Source organism: Carassius auratus, chromosome 21, assembly GCF_003368295.1.
Source record: "Carassius auratus strain Wakin chromosome 21, ASM336829v1, whole genome shotgun sequence".
Taxonomy (NCBI): Eukaryota; Metazoa; Chordata; class Actinopteri; order Cypriniformes; family Cyprinidae; genus Carassius; species Carassius auratus.
In genome coordinates this window covers 3,474,002-3,492,502 of record NC_039263.1, presented here as the reverse complement: position 1 = coordinate 3,492,502, position 18,501 = coordinate 3,474,002, and the positions used below count along the sequence as shown (strand labels likewise).

Genomic DNA, 18,501 nt, shown 5'->3' with positions numbered 1-18,501 from the left:
CAGGACCAGCCAAACAATGAAAAAAAGTGCGACTTATAGTCCGGAAAATACGGTACATGGAAAGTATGACCACACAACAATCGCAGACTGTGAACATGGACTGTGCATCTGAAATGTTCATTACATGTCTTTATTAGCGTATAAAGAGACTGAACTGCACAGAAGGAATAACAGAGTCAGGATCAGACGGCTCAGAAAATCCAACCTCAGGACTCTCGAAACCCCCCAAATAAATGAGAAAAGTCACATTTTGTATTTGTATAATAATATATAGTTTATGAAATAATAGCTAATGGTTCTGTTGGACTATCAAGTCCAGTTAGCTGTATAGAAGGAGACTTTATATGTAACTTGATGATGATGATGATGATGATGATGATGATGTGTGTGTGTGTGGCTTAAACTTGAGTTTTAATATTCCTCAGAAATGCTGTTGTTGTTCAACAGCATTGTGGGTAGATTTTCAGTAATATTTAATATTTACCTGACCACTAGATGGCGATATTGATTCATTGGTGTATTATTTTTACCAGACTGCACTGGAACATTTCTGCAGTGTAATTTAAAATAAGGTAAAATTTTAATGTGAAAAAAAAAAAAAAAAAAAAAACACCAAAACTTCATATGACCAGATTAGTAGGCCCGAATTTTATTTATTTATTTTTTGGTTAATAAATGAGCCAGACATTGTGTGAATACTCCTAGGCTGTGCAAAGCTTAGACTTGCCAGATGATGCTATTAAATGATTTTATTATTATTTTATCTGTACAGTGTGGTTCATATCTTATTCAGCAGCACAAGAGCTCTAAAGAAACGCTAAAGAAACAGAAAGGCCATCTTATGCTCTCAGTGGCGTGGATGTCAGTTTTCTGCCTGAATGAATCGCAGAGGCATAATGAGGTGAGATGAGTATCTTCACATTCTGTTCTCTGCATTCCTATGTTAAGAAGCTCAGCTTTATAAATCATGGAGAAGGGCTAGAGTCCGACCACTCGCTGAATCAGACAGCAGTAAACCTCCACGTGCCTCCAAACGCATTCGAGAAATCCATTAAACTAGTAAGGCACACATCTCACAGCCAGGTGCAGAGAGCATCATCGTCCAGTTCTGTCTTTAAATGTGTGATTGTGTGTTCAGAGCACGAGGGTCACACCGGGTCGATGCTTCCATCCAGAATCTGTGATCTTCTCATGTGTCCAGGGCTGATCGCCGTCAGCTTCGAGAGGAGGAGGACCGCTGTGGGGGGTCCAGATGTTAGCCTGATAAACACTGCTCTACGTTGTTGTTCTGTCCATCTTGCATGGCTTTGGTTGTCTCAGTGTTTGCTTTGGTTTTCCTCAACCTCCAAAACAGAGAAAGGACAACAAATCTGGTCATGCTAAAGTCTGACAGTGTTCAAATCTGCAGTTGTTACCTAAGGCAAGGTTATTGCAGTAAAAAAAAAAAAAAAAAAAAAAATTGCTACTTGAAAAAAAAGGTGACATTTCTCATTTATACTTAGCTAAGGTAATGTAAAATAACTACTGAGTTAATCAAATAACAACAAAATTACTACAAGTTTCCCTAAAATTAAAATAAAAACAGAAAACAAAACATTTTAACAGTGCCTTTTTAATTCTCTTTTACTTATGCTTCCCTTTAAAATGAGAATATTCATTCATTTCTTGTATCTTATGTAAATTAACTACTGTGTTAGGCTATTTACTACTACTACTACTATCAAAACTAAATTCACTTCATATTGGAGACTTGTGCATGAAAGTGGACATGACAACTTATAAATATATCCAAATATCTCTTACTTCTCCCTGTTGAAGACGATGAAATCTCTTTGGACAGTCTCCAAGCGCCGCTGGAGTTGTCCATTCTGTGTGATCAAATGAACATGAGTTATAATGTTTCACATGAAGAACTACTGAGTGAATGATTTGTGAAGCAGGGTCCTAACCAGCAGAAACACTGAAGAGGACAAACCTCTATTTTATCAGAATTATTTATTGCATTTTTCGCTAATTTATCAGCTTCTTCATCCCCTAAGATTCCTATATGTGCTGGAATCCATCAAAACTGAACATCTACAGTATTTGCAATCCTTCTAAATGTAACAATACAGAGTGAATTTCTATTAAGATACCATCTCTAGTTTTTTTTACTACTGAGACTATGTAATATTGCTGCTATGTAATAGATCACCACTCAGTCCGGTTTGACTTCCTCCACCCATTGTAAACCCACAGATACTGCGACTAGTTCAGCCATATATACAGACACATGATTGGAAATTATTTTATTGAATCTTACTTTGAATTCTGGAATAGCAATACCCACATGCCCATTACCAGGATTGGTGTAAATTTCTAAATATCCAGAATGTTTTTGGTAACACTTTGGAATAATGGTCCATTAGTTAATGTAAGTTAATTCATTAATTAACATGAACAAACAATTAACAATACATTTATTACTGTATTTATTCATCTTTGTTATTGTTAATGAAAATACAGTTATTCATTGTTAGTTCATGCTCATTCACAGTGCAGTAACTAATGTTAAAGGGGGGGTGAAATGCTATTTCATGCATACTGAGTTTTTTACACTGTTAAAGAGTTTGATTCCCATGCTAAACATGGACAAAGTTTCAAAAATTAAGTTGTACGTTTGAAGGAGTATTTCTGTTCCAAAAATACTCCTTCCGGTTTGTCACAAGTTTCGTAAAGTTTTTTTCGAGTATGGCTCTGTGTGACGTTAGATGGAGCGGAATTTAAAATAACTGCTTAAAATATCTCTGTGTTGTTAACTTAGCTATCGGCGCGTAAGCACATCAAGTAAACAACATGCGATGTTGTCATCAAACTGCACTTTCCACATGTACAGCTTAAAAAAAAAAAAAGATGACAAAGTGGAACTTAGTCATTTTCCAAAACCGCTAAGCAAATATATACAGTTTCAGTACATACCACAGAGTACGCCTTTGCTGCTGCTGCTCTTGTTAAATTTCAGCCTCTGGATCTGATTCTGGATCATAAATAAATGGCTGAATCTGACTGTTAGCCATGGTTTGTTTTGGATGATGTTTTTTTCCTCACGGTAATGTCACAGCTTCCAAACGCTCTCAACTCAAAAGCCTACTGGCGCTCGTGATTCTTTAGCTCCGCCCACACGTCACGCCTCCAGACGCTCGTGTTTTTCCGGGGAAAATCGGTACAGACTATCTTTCTCTTATGGATATAATAAAACTAAAGAATTTTTGGAGTTATGAAGGCTGCAGTACTACTCTATAGGTACTCAAGATTAACAGGATATTGAGTGAAAACGAGCATTTCACCCCCCTTTAACAACCCCAACTTGAATAATGCATTAGTAAATGTTGAACATTTAAATGGTGTTTGTGCAGTGGATAAGACACATGTCTTTGGTGTGAGAGACCTGGGTTTGAATCCACTGTGAGACACCAATGTGTCCCTGAGCAAGACACTTAACCTCTAGTTGCTCCAGAAGTGTGTGACCTCTGACATGGCATCAGCTAAATGAATAAAATCTAAAAATGTGTTAATACACTAAGATAAATAAATGCTGTAGAAGGTTTGTTCTTGCTTCGATCATGTTAACTAATTATTCTTAAGTGTTACCATGTTTTTTTTTTTCATGAATTCTTGAAAACAAGTTACAAATATTTTCCTTTCCATTCTCCAACCATTCCTTCTTCTTTTTAATTATGTCTAAGTTAACCATAAATAAAAAATATCCATGGTGGAATTCTACTTACGACATTTTCTGTTTTAAAATCAAATGTATTTATACCACATTCTTCAGTTATCTTACCCATGTTCCAACTAAAACCTTTTCCTACATGTCTCTCACATTCCCAACATTTTTTAATCACTGAAGATGCTAAATGTTTCTCATCCTGTAATCGTAACCAGTAAGCTAGAGACAGTTTATTTAGTCTTAAATCTAATGGAGTTTCGTTACTTTCCACCAATAAGCATTTATTGGAGAGTCAATGTGAATATTTTTAAATAAAAATATTATTTTAGATTTGGTTAAGATTCATCACTTATACCATATATTCGAATTATTAAAAAAAAAATTATGCTCTTAAAATTCTGTTTAATTATTTTAGATAAAAAGACTGTTACATTTGTGACAACATCTCCCTCCCCTTTGAAATGACAGTTTTACTGGTCCAGGATCAGTGATCCTTAGCTGTTGTATTTCTGATTTGAGCTTCAGTATCAGAAAAGCTTTGGGTAATGTAACGCTAGCTTTATTTGATGCAACCACGCTACTTAAAGTCTGTCTACTAGAGACTAGCATGAATTGAGCGTTAGAGGGCCATAAACGTCTCCAGTATAACACAAAATGTGTACTGCAAAGCAAAACGACAAGAAAGGCTGCCAATTTAATGAGTTTGGGTGTGATGAGGTGTCAGCAGGTGTTGAATGTTAAGTGCTTTCTCCAGAAACCCAGCCACGCAACTCCACCAGTGCAGGGATTTCCTCGAGTATAAGCGGGACTCATACTAAGCATGCTACAATCCAGCAGAAACCTCCTTCACACATTATGTCGTCTTCATTAACTATTAGGGTCATTAATCTATCTCAATTGTTATTTGTACCCCAAAATACACATGAATTAGACGAAATGACCGACAACATGGGCACTATTTTCTCTAATACATTAGAAGCTGTTGCCCCCATCAAATTGAAAAAGGTTAGAGAAAAACGTACTGTGCCATAGTATAACAGTAATACTCACTCTCTCAAGAAAGAAACTCGTAGTCTTGAATGCGAATGGAGAAAAACTAACTTGCAAGTTTTTAGAACTGAATGGAAAAACTGTATGTCCAGCTATAAACAGGCTCTAAAAACTGCTAGGGCAGAGCATATACACAAACTCATAGAAAATGACCAAAACAATCCAAGGTTTTTATTTAGCACAGTGGCTAAGTTAACAAATTACCAGACGCCACCTGATTCAAATATTCCACCAACGTTTAATAGTAATGACTTTATACATTTCTTCAGTGATAAAACAGATAACATTAGAAATACAATAGTGAATGTAGATTCTACAGCGTCTAACACTTCAGTTTCATCCATCGCACCCAAAGATAAACTGCAGTGCTTTACAACTATAGGACAGGAAGAGCTAAATAAACTTATCACTGTATCTAAACCAACAACATGTTTATTAGATACTGGCTGTACTCACTAAATTACTGAAAGAGCTGTTACCTGTAGCCGAAGAACCGCTTCTCAATATCATTAACTCGTCGTTATCTTTAGGTCACGTCCCAAAACCATTCAAGCTGGCGGTTATCAAGCCTCTTATTAAGAAACCAAAACTAGATCCTAGTGAACTGGCAAATTATAGGCCTATTTCAAATCTTCCATTTATGTCTAAAATTTAAGAAAAAGTTGTGTCTGCTCAATTGAACTCCTTCCTGCAAAAAAAAAATATGTATTTGTATGAAGAATTTCAGGTTTCAGGTTTCAGGCCCCACCATATCACAGAAACTGCACTTGTTAAAATTACAAATGACCTGCTCCTTGCGTCAGATCAAGGTTGCATCTCATTGCTAGTCTTACTTGATCTTAGTGCTGCGTTCGACACCATAGATCATGATATACTCATAGATAGATTACAAAACTATACAGGTATTCAAAGGCAGGCTCTAAGATGGTTTAGATCCTACCTGTCCGATCGCTACCATTTTGTTTACTTAAATGGGGTGTCATCTCATTTATCATCAGTAAAATATGGAGTGCCACAAGGATCCGTCCTAGGTCCCCTTCTATTTTCAATATACATGTTGCCCCTTGGTAATATTATTAGAAAATACGAAATTAGCTTCCACTGTTATGCTGATGATACACAGCTATATATCTCAACGAGACCAGATGAAACTTAAAAATTATGTAAGCTAACAGAATGTGTTTAAAATGTAAAAGATTGGATGACAAATAATTTTCTCCAATTAAATTCGGATAAGACAGAGATATTAATTATTGGACCAAAAAACACTACACAGAATCTTGTAGATTACAATCTGCAACTAGACGGATGTACTGTTACTTCCTCTACAGTCAGAAATCTGGGTGTTATATTAGACAGCAATTTGTCTTTTGAAAATCATATTTCCCATGTTACAAAAACTGCATTCTTCCATCTTAGAAACATTGCCAAGCTACGAAACATGTTATCTGTTTCTGATGCAGAAAAGCTAGTTCATGCATTCATGACCTCTAGACTGGACTATTGTAATGCACTTCTAGGTGGTTGTCCTGCTTCATCAATAAACAAGCTACAGGTAGTCCAAAATGTAGCAGCTAGAGTCCTTACGAGGTCAAGAAAATATTATCATATTACCCCAATTTTACAGTCTCTGCACTGGCTACCTATTAAGTTCTGTATCAGTTACAAATTATCATTTTTGTAACAGAGAAAATATTCTTCTGAACAGCGAGTGAACTCTAGCAAGGAAGACAGTCACTGTGGGATGCTTCTCTTAATTTTTTTCTCACAACAAGGGTTCAATTTTCCACTGTATTTATTCTGTGATTGGATTGAGCTCATATCTCCATACATTACAAACGTCAGTGGGAGGAGAGAACTGAGAGGCTGTCAGGACAGATGGAGTCAGTGGGAGGAAGTCTGAGAGAAAAAGCAGAAGATACTGTACAGGGCAGGACTGGTCATACTGTATTGATCGTCACTGCTTCAGAAAATGTGCAAGTACAATGCTAACTCCAGCTCCTGAATTCTTTCTCTCATTGCGAACTACTGTGTAGTATACTTTTATAAAACAGCATGTTATTACAGAAAATCATTACTTTAGGAAAAATAAGTGTGAATGGAATGGAATGTTTTCTGACACATAATTGCATGTTGTTTACAATAAAACTGAAACGAATTATATTTATATTACATTATTATATTATTTATATTAATTTAATAATTATTGATTCATATTGAATGCGGTTAAATGAACTAAGAGACATTTTAGCCAACAGGAAAAACTGTCATCATTTACTCAGTTGTTCCAAACCGTTTTGTTTATTTATTTATTTATTTATTTACAACCCCATTTCCAGAGACGTCAGGATGTTTTGTAAAAATTCAATAACATCAAGAATCTGTGATTTGTTCATTCTCTTTTACTTTTGTTTAATTGACAAAAGTACAAAGAAAAGATTTCCAAAGTTTTCACCGACCAACATAGATGTACAGTATTTTGTAAATATGATAAAAGTTTGATTTTGAATCAAGTTGCATATCTTGATGCAGTGGCAGACTGAAGTACTCCTGAGCCCATGTGGCTATATTTCACACCGCAGCATCACAGTTTCTTATGCAATGCCATCTGAGGGCTCAAAGGCCAAGCACATTCAACTGAGGTTTCCCGCCTTGCCCTACATGTACTGAGATTTCTCTGGATTCCCCGAATCTTTCCACAGTATTATATGTGGTAGTTGTTGAAAGACCTAAATTCTTTGCAATTTTGCATTGTGAAATGTGATTTTTTATTTTTTGACAGTCCTAAGTACAAAGTGATAAGCCATGATCCAGCTTTGCTTGCAAAGTCTGAGATGCTCCTGTTATACACAAACATGATACATTGACCTATGACCGATTCACCTGCTTATTGTGAAAGAGAACTAAGAGAATGAACAAATCATAGATTCTTGATTTTATTGCATTTTTAGAAAATGTCCCAACTTCTCTGAAATTGGGGTTGTAACACAAAAAGATATTTAAAGAATTTTGATTAAAAAAAAGAACATAATAATAATTTTATGGAAATCACTGGCTGCCAGAAACTGTTTGGAGTTCTTCTTAATTAAAAAAAAAGATCAGCGAGTAATTAAATCACTGTGCAAAAATGAAAAAGTTAATGTTTCTAAAGGTCAACGATTCTGATCTGCATTTGCACAAATCCTTCAGAGCAATGACTCACACTAATAAAGAATGAAGAGAGCCATTGCAGAAAAACAGGAATTAATTTTTTTTATGTCTTGCTGCATAAATTTGTTTTTAATTTTTAAAGAAAGACTGTGGCGTAACGTTATGTGCTCAAGTAATGACAGTGAGAAGCTACCTGAGGAGACCCATCAGAGCCGCTCTCCCTCGTCTTCCTCGCCAGCCTCTTCTTCTTCTTGTGCAGTGGTTTGGATTCCAGGATCATCTCCTCCAGCTCAAATGTGGGGTCGCAGTTTAGTCGTCGCCTCTGCACAAACACTCATTTATGTACTGTACAATGTGCCCATCAACAAATAAACATTTATTGGCAAGTACTATTTCAGCACTACAGTTACACCCTTGTGAAAAAGGACAATTCATTCTACTGAATGTGCATTTATAGTGTACTGCAAATCTCAAAAGATGTTTTAACTACTTTGAACTGAAATGTTAATACACTTTTAAAAAGTACACTTTGTAATTTTAGAGTACACTCATTTTTGAGTTGACTAACATAGTACAGGGGTTGCATAAAAAAATTGTTATTGTACTATAATAAACTTCCTGAAAGGTTTGGGACTCAAAAGTTTCTTGTTAGTGTTAAACAGCTTATATTGAAACCAGTCTACCAAAATGACAGCTAGTGGAATGTTCCACTTTATGATGCAATATTCTGGATAAGCAACGCCTCCGCAGAATGTCAACATGCTTCGACATCACTGTCTGTTTAGCCATGCCCATTTATTCTACATCACTGTGCGTTTAGACCCGCCCATCGTTTCTACAGCACTGTGTTTAGGCCCGCCCACCTATTCTACATAACTGCCTGTTTAACCCCGCACACCGTTTCTACAGCACTGCATGTTTAGCCCCACCCATCGATTCTATAGCACTTCGTGTTTAGCCCCACCCACCGATTCTACAGCACTGTGTGTTTTGCCTCGCCCACCGATTCTACATAACTGCCTATTTAACCCTGCACACCGATTCCACAGCACTATGTGTTTAGCCCCATCCAACGATTCTACAGAACTGCGTGTTTAGCCCCGCCCACCGTTTCTAAGCTCTGTGTGTTTAGCCCCACCCATCAATTCTACAGCACTGTGCGTTTAGCCCCGCCCACAGATTCTACAGCACTGTGCTTTCAGCCCCACCCACTGATTATACATCACTGTGTGTTTAACCTCGCACACCGATTATACAGCACTGTGTGCTTAACCCTGCACCAGATTCTACAGCACTGTGTGTTTAGCCCCGCCCACCGATTCTACAGTACTGCGTGTTTAGCCCCGCCCACCAATTCTACATAACTGCCTGTTTAGCCCCGCCCACCAATTAAACAGCACTGTGTGTTTAACCCCGCACACCGAGTCTACATCACTTTGTGTTTAGCCCCATCCATCGATTCTACAGCACTGCATGTTTAGCTCCCCCCAACCAATTCTACATAACTATGTGTTAAGCCCCGCCCACCGATTCTATAGCACTTTCTGTTTAGCCCAGCACACCGCTTCTACAGAACTGCGTGTTTAACCCCACCCATCGATTCTATAGCACTTCGTGTTTAGCCCCGCCCACTAATTCTACAAAACTGTGTGTTTAGCCCCGCCCACCAATTCACTTATAAGGAGGGGCTAAACAGGACTAGTTTTACTGCGGGTCGTTAGAGAAATTTGTGTTTCACAGATGTGCTATCCGATTTTAAACCCGTCCGAATCTACTACATCTGTACAAATGCGAACGTTTATGTTTGCAGAAGATATTTTTACACAAAGTGTTTCCTTGTGTGTTTTGGCCAAGGTAAATTACCGTAGATTTTTTATATGTTTGCCTCCCGGCAAAAATAAATAAATAATAAAAATCTAAAAATAAAATTAAGAGCCAAATCACTTAAACTGTTAAGACTGGCTACTGTAATATCAGCATCACGTAAGATTACGCGTGTTCATTTCTGCCCTCAATGACATAATATTTTAATTACATATGTACCTTTAAAAAAATTAAGCATGGTTTTATTACAAGTAAATTAAAGTAACCAAACATTAACCATGGTTTTGCTCAACTAGCCATCAAGCTTCACCATATTTGTATTAAAACTGTGGTTATACTATGGTAATTTATCCAAATTACTATAGGCATAGCACGCAATAAAAAAACGTGTGATCTCTGCAATGCCCAGATATACAAAAATAGACCCTGCATTGGTACGACAAATCACAGACGTCAGATGATAAGAATGGAAATTCAAACATAGTTTAAAGGAAAGTGAAAGTGACATTCAGCCAAGTATCGTGACCCATACTCAGAATTTGTGCTCTGCATTTAACCCATCCAAAGTGCACACACACAGAGCAGTGAACACACACACAAACACAGAGCAGTGAACACACACCCAGAGCATTGGGCAGCCATTTATGCTGCGGCGCCCGGGGAGCAGTTGGGGGTTCGATGCCTTGCTCAAGGGCACCTAAGTCGTGGTATTGAAGGTGGAGAGAGAGCTGTACATGCACTCCCCCCACCCACAATTCCTGCCGGCCCGAGACTCAAACTCACAACCTTTCGATTGCGAGTCCAACCCTCTAACCATTAGGCCACGATTTAAAAAACTATTCCCATCTGAATTTACGAAAGAGGTGAAAGAGCAGGTCTACGGAGAAACCAAATAGTAAAGATACGAGATGCTGTGCAGTGCCATATTAAAACTGTGTTTGCATTGCTTTCCTTCTGATTAACAACAGGACAGAATATAGATTCTACTTTTAAATGATGCTGTTTTTTATGTAAATATCTTGAAGATGTTATAAGTGGACCTAAAAGTGGTTAATGTTACATTTATATAGCACTTTTCTAGGCACTCAAAGCGCTTTACATTGTCTGGGGGTATCTCCTCACCCCCCACCAGTCATTACATTAGATACGCACAGATTGCAAAATATTTAGGTAAGTGGCTAAAATAGAGCCAGAGCTTTTCTCAGATCTCAGCCAGTTTTGGAATTTATCAAAAGGCATATATAATGCTTATGGTCACACTGAATAGAGAACGATCACCACAACCAAACAGAAATCTTGGACACTTTGCTCCCAAGAATCACTGTATGAAACCCTCTTCAGTCCAGACCAGTCATCATAAATCTGCACAAGGTTTGCCAAGCATAGCGTAAAATATATGCAATTGACTTCTAGGTTTGTATAATAAGTTGCTCAAGCAAGTGGCAACACATTTAAACACAACATTTAGCCTACTTTTCTTCTTAGGCTATCACAAACATTTAAAACTAAAACTTACCACTGACAGAAACAGTCGACTCTTGTGCCTTTTGCATTTAAATCTATATTACAAGCGATCCCATGGGTCTTAAAGAACTTTGTTTTTCTGCCTGAGGAGATGTTATGTTGCCTTGTTTATCTAAAAAGTGCACTTTTTTTGTTTTAAACCTAGACAAAAAGCCATGTGTTTACTGTGAAACAAGGTAGACTTTAATTGTTTCAAGTTATTGTGAAATTACTGTATTGCCTTATCAATCCATGTTAATTTTTACCGCAAACAATGCACTGTCACTTTAATTTAGCACGTGCAGCACAGCAAAATAGACAAAAATTAGGTTTTGATATATAAAAGGTAGGAAATTTACAAAATATCTCCATGAACCACAATCTTTACTTAATATCATAATGATTTTTGGCAGAAAAAAAGAATAATCTATAATTTTGACCCATACAATGTATTTTTGGCTATTGCTACGAATATACCTGTGCTACTGATGACTGCTTTTGAACTGCAGGGACACATTTTTTTTGTTTGTTTTCAATGAAGGTATGAAACTCATACAGGTTTGGAACAAGATGAAGGTGAGTAAATGATGACAATGTTAATTTTTAAGGTGAATTATCCCATTAATATGTGCATGTCTCTTTATTTGCAGTGTGTGTGTGTGTGTGTGTGTGTGTGTTATACAGTACACTTACATTAGGGAGGAATCCAGGTGGGATTTGTTTGTTAAGCACAGCATCCCAATTGACATCAGAGAGGTATTCCAGTTCCTGGAGCTCCGAGAGACTGGCGATCCTCTTCTGAGCGTCGACACACAGCAGCTGACAACAGAAGCAAACTCAATGCATGTTTCATATGCTACGAGATCATGATGATCCTCAAAAAAATAAAGCATGACTATAGTGATTATTGTTACCTTTTGTAAGAGTGATTTGATCCCTGTAGACCAGGCCGCAGGGTAACAAGGGTGCGCTTTGTGGAAAGTCTGCAGGATCTCATTGGTTGGTGTGTTGGTGCGCATGATGTACGGCCTCTACAGAGGTCAAGCTGACAGTCAAAGTCTATTTCTTCTTCAGTTTGATTCTCAGCAGTACATGAGCACGATTAATAAGACTTGCATTAGCTAATATGGCTCACCTGTCCACGGAGAAGCTCATATGCAGTGATCCCTAAAGACCACCAGTCCACAGCGAAAGAATAACCTGGGTGTGTTCCCTCCAATGACTGGAATAGTTCTGGTGCTGCAACAACAGACAAGACATTGGCATTCCAATAAAATGAATGCAAATTCAACAAATTATATTCATACTGTTAACAGTAATATTATTTGTACAGCCCACATGTAAAAAAATTGCTGAAAACTATTCTAATTCCATGCTATTTTCTAGTTAGTTTTATTAGTTAGGTAAAAGTTATGGAAAGCCCATTTCCGCCACTGAATAAAAATAAAACAAGGTTATCGCGACTTTTTATCTCACAATTCTGACTTTTTTTCTCATAATTGTGTGCAAGTTAAAAAGTAATATTTGTGAGATATAAACACGCAATTCTAAGAAACAAAAGTCAGAATTGCAATTCTGTGAAAAAAGTCACAATAACCTTTTTTTTTTATTCAGGTAAACGGGTTTACATAAAAAGTCCTTATTTTCAGTCAATAAATTAAAATGTACCTATTTTTTTTAATTCAATTAAATTCTTTATTAATTAAGTCGGTGGAATGAGTTAAAATGTATACAATGAATACACCTCTTTCTCAGGGAACAGCTCTTTTGATATCACTACAACCTTTACAACAGTTCTTTCTGGTCCTCCAATCTGATTGGCTGAAAGGTTTTTGTGTGTATCATTGTGTTTTCAGAGATGTGAGCTCCAGGGCATCAGCGGCCATTCAGCGCTCATAAACCCGCTGAGATATGGGCTGTATAATCTACAATACATTCAGAATTTGTACAGAACTTTTACTTTTCAGCCACATACTGTACATACTGCAAAGTTTCAGGAACAAAATCTTAACACTCAACAGAACAATGGTACAAAGACAAAGATACAGGCTGTACGTGAAAATGTATGTGCATTGAAGAGCACACTTTCTGAAGCATCCTCTGTATTTAATTCTGGAACCGGGTCTGGATAAAACTAGATTTGTAAGAGTAGTTTTCACAGTAGCTCATATTTAGGTGATTGCATGGAGTTTTATGTGGCAGTAGGCTCTGCTTCCAAGCCTGAAAAATTAGCAGGATCTTTGTTAACATCTTCCATGAAAATCTCTATACAGTTAGAGTCAGTGGTGGCACATGTTTGTTATTATGTCAAATTAAATGTTTTATTTTAATGTACATTTTTGATCATTATGTTTGATCTTTAGTTGTGTTTTAAAGAATTATACATAGTTTATTGTATTTACTGACATACTAAAGCACATGTAAAGTGCTTGATTATGATTTTAACTGTAGTTTCTAATTCAATATTTCATTTAAATATGCACAGAAACAGATTTCCAATGCAATTCTGTAGTTTTAACGTTGAAAGAGAACAAGGCAAGAAGCTGCTAAAAATTTAATAATTTAAAACTAATATCCAGTAATGCAACCAACTCAACTATTTTCCCTCAAATGCTGTTGTTTTTAATAGAAAACATACTATAATTTACATTATTCATATAATTCACAACTGAATATATTGAGAAATGCAACGTTTTGCATTTCGACAAATTACAATATGCTGTGAATGCAGAATTAAACTGTTTGCATTTTATTTTTAACTTGACATCTGAGTTTCAAAATCTTTTTGATGGTTCATTGACTTCTAATACAGTAAATAGCTTCTGTTTCGGTCATGAATTTAACATAACTGTACAATTTTTAATGACAGAGTAAAAAATAAAAGGAGCCTTTGGCTGGCGTTGTGTTAAGTCACACAAATAAAGCAGTGTTAAACAGAAGTATGAAAGCTCTCACCCATGTATGGTTTTGTCCCTGCAATAGAAGTGGCTTTTAAGTCCTCCTTCACAATAGCAGCGATGTTAAAGTCTGTCAAGTGAGCGTGACCTGCAAAGAGATGAACGCTAAATAGAGCCATATACTGCACACTACCGAATTTAATATGGGATTACAAGATATGAACACAAATTATAAAAAAGACGCATTTACTTTAAATGAATGCGGTTACACTGATGCTGATGCCAGAGATTGGTCTCATGCTAATTGCATACCTATTTGCATGCTACCCATTATTTGTTTTACTGTAAATTACTCACTGCTGAAAACATGGGACAAACTACATCATGAAAGCAATGCCTGCAAGGTATACAATATCTGGAGAAAGCAGATATATTGAATTTTCTTCATCTTGGATGCACTTATTTTTCCTTAACTTTGATTCATATGTTGTAAAACTGTGGTGGCGTTGCATTAGAACAGTACACTCAGTCCAAAACAGCTATAGCTTTGTCTCACAGCATAAAGATTGAAACAGCACCTTCCAAAATCTGTTTCTTCTTTCTGGCCCAATAAAACGGTTTGGCTTGATTTGTGTGGCAGTTACTCTACTCATTCCTGGTAATGAGATGACACTAAGTGTAGCGAGCTTCGGAGGAAATAACAGTAACCGGAGTGAGGAGGCCAAAGTCAGCCATTCACCTTGATGAAGATCTGCCATCAGGGTGCGAGAGAACCGGAGCAGATGCGATACACAGAAGGAACAGGGTACATGGGGTTCAGTTTCTCTAAAAGTATGTGTACAGTATGTGTGCTTATATCACAGAGACAGTAGATTCTGTGGGTGTGTGCAGTGTTGATATGAATGTAAAACACCTTCATGCAGCAGCTGCATTATTAACACACCGACAGAGGACCTCAGTGATAAAGAGAAGACGAAAGAGTTTCCTGCAGAGCAACAATCTCATTTGTATTCATGGCAATTCCTTTGCAGTCTTCTGTTTTTAAAGGAGTCGTGAGTTAGGAAAAGACTTTAGACTTTACATACTATAAGAGGTTATTGTAGTACAAACACATCCTGTTAGTTTCAGAGCTCAAAATTTCCTGAACAGCTTTTATTGAAACCAAACAAAAGTAATCCACTACTTTACTAGTTACTTGAATAAAGTACTCTGATTATGCAGCTCACATTACTTGCATTACCCTCAATACAAACTATTTGTTTCATATTTTGTTTCGGAGACGAATCCTCGCCTCTGCAGAAGAAGACCAAGAAGCCTACTTCATCAATGCCTCTTCAGCCCCGCTCATCGATTCATGCATGTATTAAATAGCGAGTAAATACAAGAGAAATGCAACAGGATTACTCCAGCAAAAAAATGTTGGAGATACTTACCTATGAGGATTATAAGATGTTTTGCATTTGCGCATCACATCATCCCGCAAGATCTACCTTACTAACTATTAACACGCAGCAAATTAGGACTTACATCATAGTTAATAGTGAGAACTTGAGGTTAAAATTAAGTGTGACCTAATCATTTTATTTTTTGGTAACACTGCACTGCACTGGCACTCATCTCAGGACACATTTCTTGTCCTCTCACATGTGAGAATGCATGCATTTTTTTTCTCTACTCTCAGTGCGTCTGAGTGCTCTTGGTTCCTGCAGAGGGGGCAAAAGAGGCAATGTATCTTTCATTCTTCAGGGTGTAAAAACCTGACTGTCCAGTGAGCTGTGGAGAGCACCTCCTCTAGACGCGAGGTCTGCAGGAGTCAGCGCTTTCCAGACACCCTCCAGGGGTTATAATTAGCACTGCTGTGTTTCTGTAAGCCGAGAGAATGGCCTTAAAAAGCATTTTGTCTTCCAAATGTCTGTCAGGTTTTCACTCAAAATCAAATGGATGTTTTGGCATGGGTTTCATCAGCAGTTAAAGGGACAGTTCTCAAAAAAAAAAAAAAAAAAAAAAAACTGATTAACCTTTAATTACTTTAATCGATGTTTTCAGCATAACCCAAAGATTATATTGAGACTGATACATTTTATTACATTAGCCTAATTTGTTCAAATGATATTAGCATTTTTAGAAATTTCTTTATAATTTTTGGCCACAATGTGACTTTTTGAGTACTGCCGAAGACACATACCGAGTTTCGTAATGATACCGCAATGCGTTCATAAAATCTACCAACTTTTTTGTTAAAATTCAAAATGACCAAAGCCAAAAAGGCCTGATATGTTAAAACTGTGTATGGTTCGACTTGGTATCATGTACTGAATCTAAAGAGACCAGTTTTGTGATTTTTGGCCAAACGGTACACAAGTTATAAGCAAAAAGAAGAATTTTTCATATATCCCGACCACTAGGTGGGACAGTGCTGAAACACTGCAGGTAGCCTCAGGTCAGGCTTGTCATAACACACACCAAGTTTGGTCTCTATATGCCAAAATGTTGTGGAGATAAAGAATCAGATCCATTTTTGCGTGCTTTTCGTTAAATTCATTTGCAAGTTATTCTAGAACGGTTTGAGGAATCTACTTGAATTCCATAACTTTTTGCCAGCATGGTCTGAAGATGATCTGAGCCAGTTTTGGCAAAAGTCAGACAAACCATCTAGAACAAGTTAGAAAAATGTGGTTCTTCGATCTATTAAAAATAGCAAAAAAATGAAACCTTATGATTTTTTTATTTTATTGTTCGTTCGACTCTGCATGATCCAAGGATTCAGAGGAAAAAATTTTTTGTTCTGTGCCTTACGGTTAAAAAGTTATTAGCATACACATGAGTTAAAATGTGATGGCTGTGCAAGAGAGTTTGAGTCAGAGATTCCACATGTGGTTGATGTTGAGACTAGACGTGCCGGTATTCGGTAATGTGATATATCATGGTAATTAATATGCACAATATTGTTATTATGGGCAGTTCTAAATACAGTGAATAACTATAAACTACAAATTATTCAGAATTTGGGATGCATTTTAAGAATACTTTTCCCTCATCTTATAAGCGCTGTATGCTGCTTGAAAGATGCGTGCTGCTCTGATGTAAACAAGCACACATGAGAAGCACATGAGGAACACGTGAGAGATGCCCCCAATGAAAGCAAATTCACTCTCTGACAGCAGAAGGTGCTAAAGTGCAGAAAAAAAAATCAGCCTTCACTCTGGAAACCCCATAAATAAAGCAGCTGCGCTACTTTCTAAAATGTATTTAAATAATTTAAACAGCCATTCAGATTTGTGGATTCGCTATTGTGTTCATCACAGTGCCAAATACTAAAAGATTTAGACTTAATAGGCTATTCATTTTCAATTTTTTTTTACATTTTAATCTGGACTACAACATGCCCTAGATATTGTTTGGAAGTGTTTTGATTCTTTATTGTTCATTCACAGTTTACCTTAGGGCTTCATTTTTTAACATTTGTTAATTCATTATATACATTTCGGTAGGAAATGTAGCTATTGCTCATTGTGAATGTTAATGCATTAACATCTAGGTTACAGTTGTAACCCTCGTTCCCTGATGGAGGCTAGTGGATTTAACATACCTGAGCCACTCCCTGTGCCAACGGGTATAAATAGGCGACAGGTGCATCCACTCATTAGGTTTTAGGCTGAGGAACCGACAACGTGTTCTGTCGATTTGTCCTACGCTGTCAGATTTTCCTACCTCCCACCAAAACAGTGGGTAGCACAATTCCACAACGAAAATTCTACTGTAAAGTTATGGTTTATTAACGTCTACACCTACCACAACCCTAATCATACCCTTACAGTACTGCAAATACAGTAATTATGTGTTATATTCGCTGTTGTAGCTAAAAGGGATACAGTTACAGGAAACCAACAATAAATATTATTTTCTACCAATTAGATTGCGTTTTTATTAAAGTCTACACCTACCCCAGCCCTAAACCTACCCTTACAGTAATGCAGATACATTAAATATCGTTGTTTAGCATGAGACAAAGGACGCTATATTGATGTGCGCGTGCGCAGTAAACCCGCGTAGGAAAATCTGACAGGGTAGGATAAAATGTCAGGACACCGGCACCAATGAACGGATCAAGGTTGTGGCATGGGGACATAACGTCTCCATTCCCTCCATCAGGGAATGAGGGTTATGTACGTAACCAAGATGTTCCCTATCTGTCGGTTACTACAAGTTATGTCGACTGACATATGGGGTCCTATGGAAAACGCCACAACCAGAACACCATCACAACCCTGTGGCGCTGCAATTGTCGACGAGCCGTGGTGTGCCACAAATGCTACACTTTAGGTTGTAACCTCCCCAAAGCCCGGGCGCAAATTCACTGACCTTGAT

At 37.2% G+C, this 18,501-nt stretch overlaps 1 protein-coding gene across 2 annotated transcripts in view; it reads right to left on the bottom strand.

Annotated features, from left to right (window-relative positions):
- Window positions 1–634: 634 nt before the first annotated feature.
- LOC113038233 (serine/threonine-protein kinase 32B-like) overlaps window positions 635–18,501 on the bottom strand; it is a 51,929-nt gene continuing 34,062 nt past the window's right edge. For both annotated transcript variants that reach the window (XM_026195509.1, XM_026195510.1), the window contains exons 6-12: window positions 14,192–14,281; window positions 12,372–12,475; window positions 12,151–12,267; window positions 11,930–12,055; window positions 8,103–8,231; window positions 1,804–1,868; window positions 635–1,343 (exon numbers count right to left, since the gene is read on the bottom strand). In XM_026195509.1, coding sequence (XP_026051294.1) covers window positions 1,256–1,343; window positions 1,804–1,868; window positions 8,103–8,231; window positions 11,930–12,055; window positions 12,151–12,267; window positions 12,372–12,475; window positions 14,192–14,281 — 719 coding nt within the window. In that variant the 3' untranslated portion in view covers window positions 635–1,255. The remainder of the gene's footprint in view (window positions 1,344–1,803; window positions 1,869–8,102; window positions 8,232–11,929; window positions 12,056–12,150; window positions 12,268–12,371; window positions 12,476–14,191; window positions 14,282–18,501) is intronic.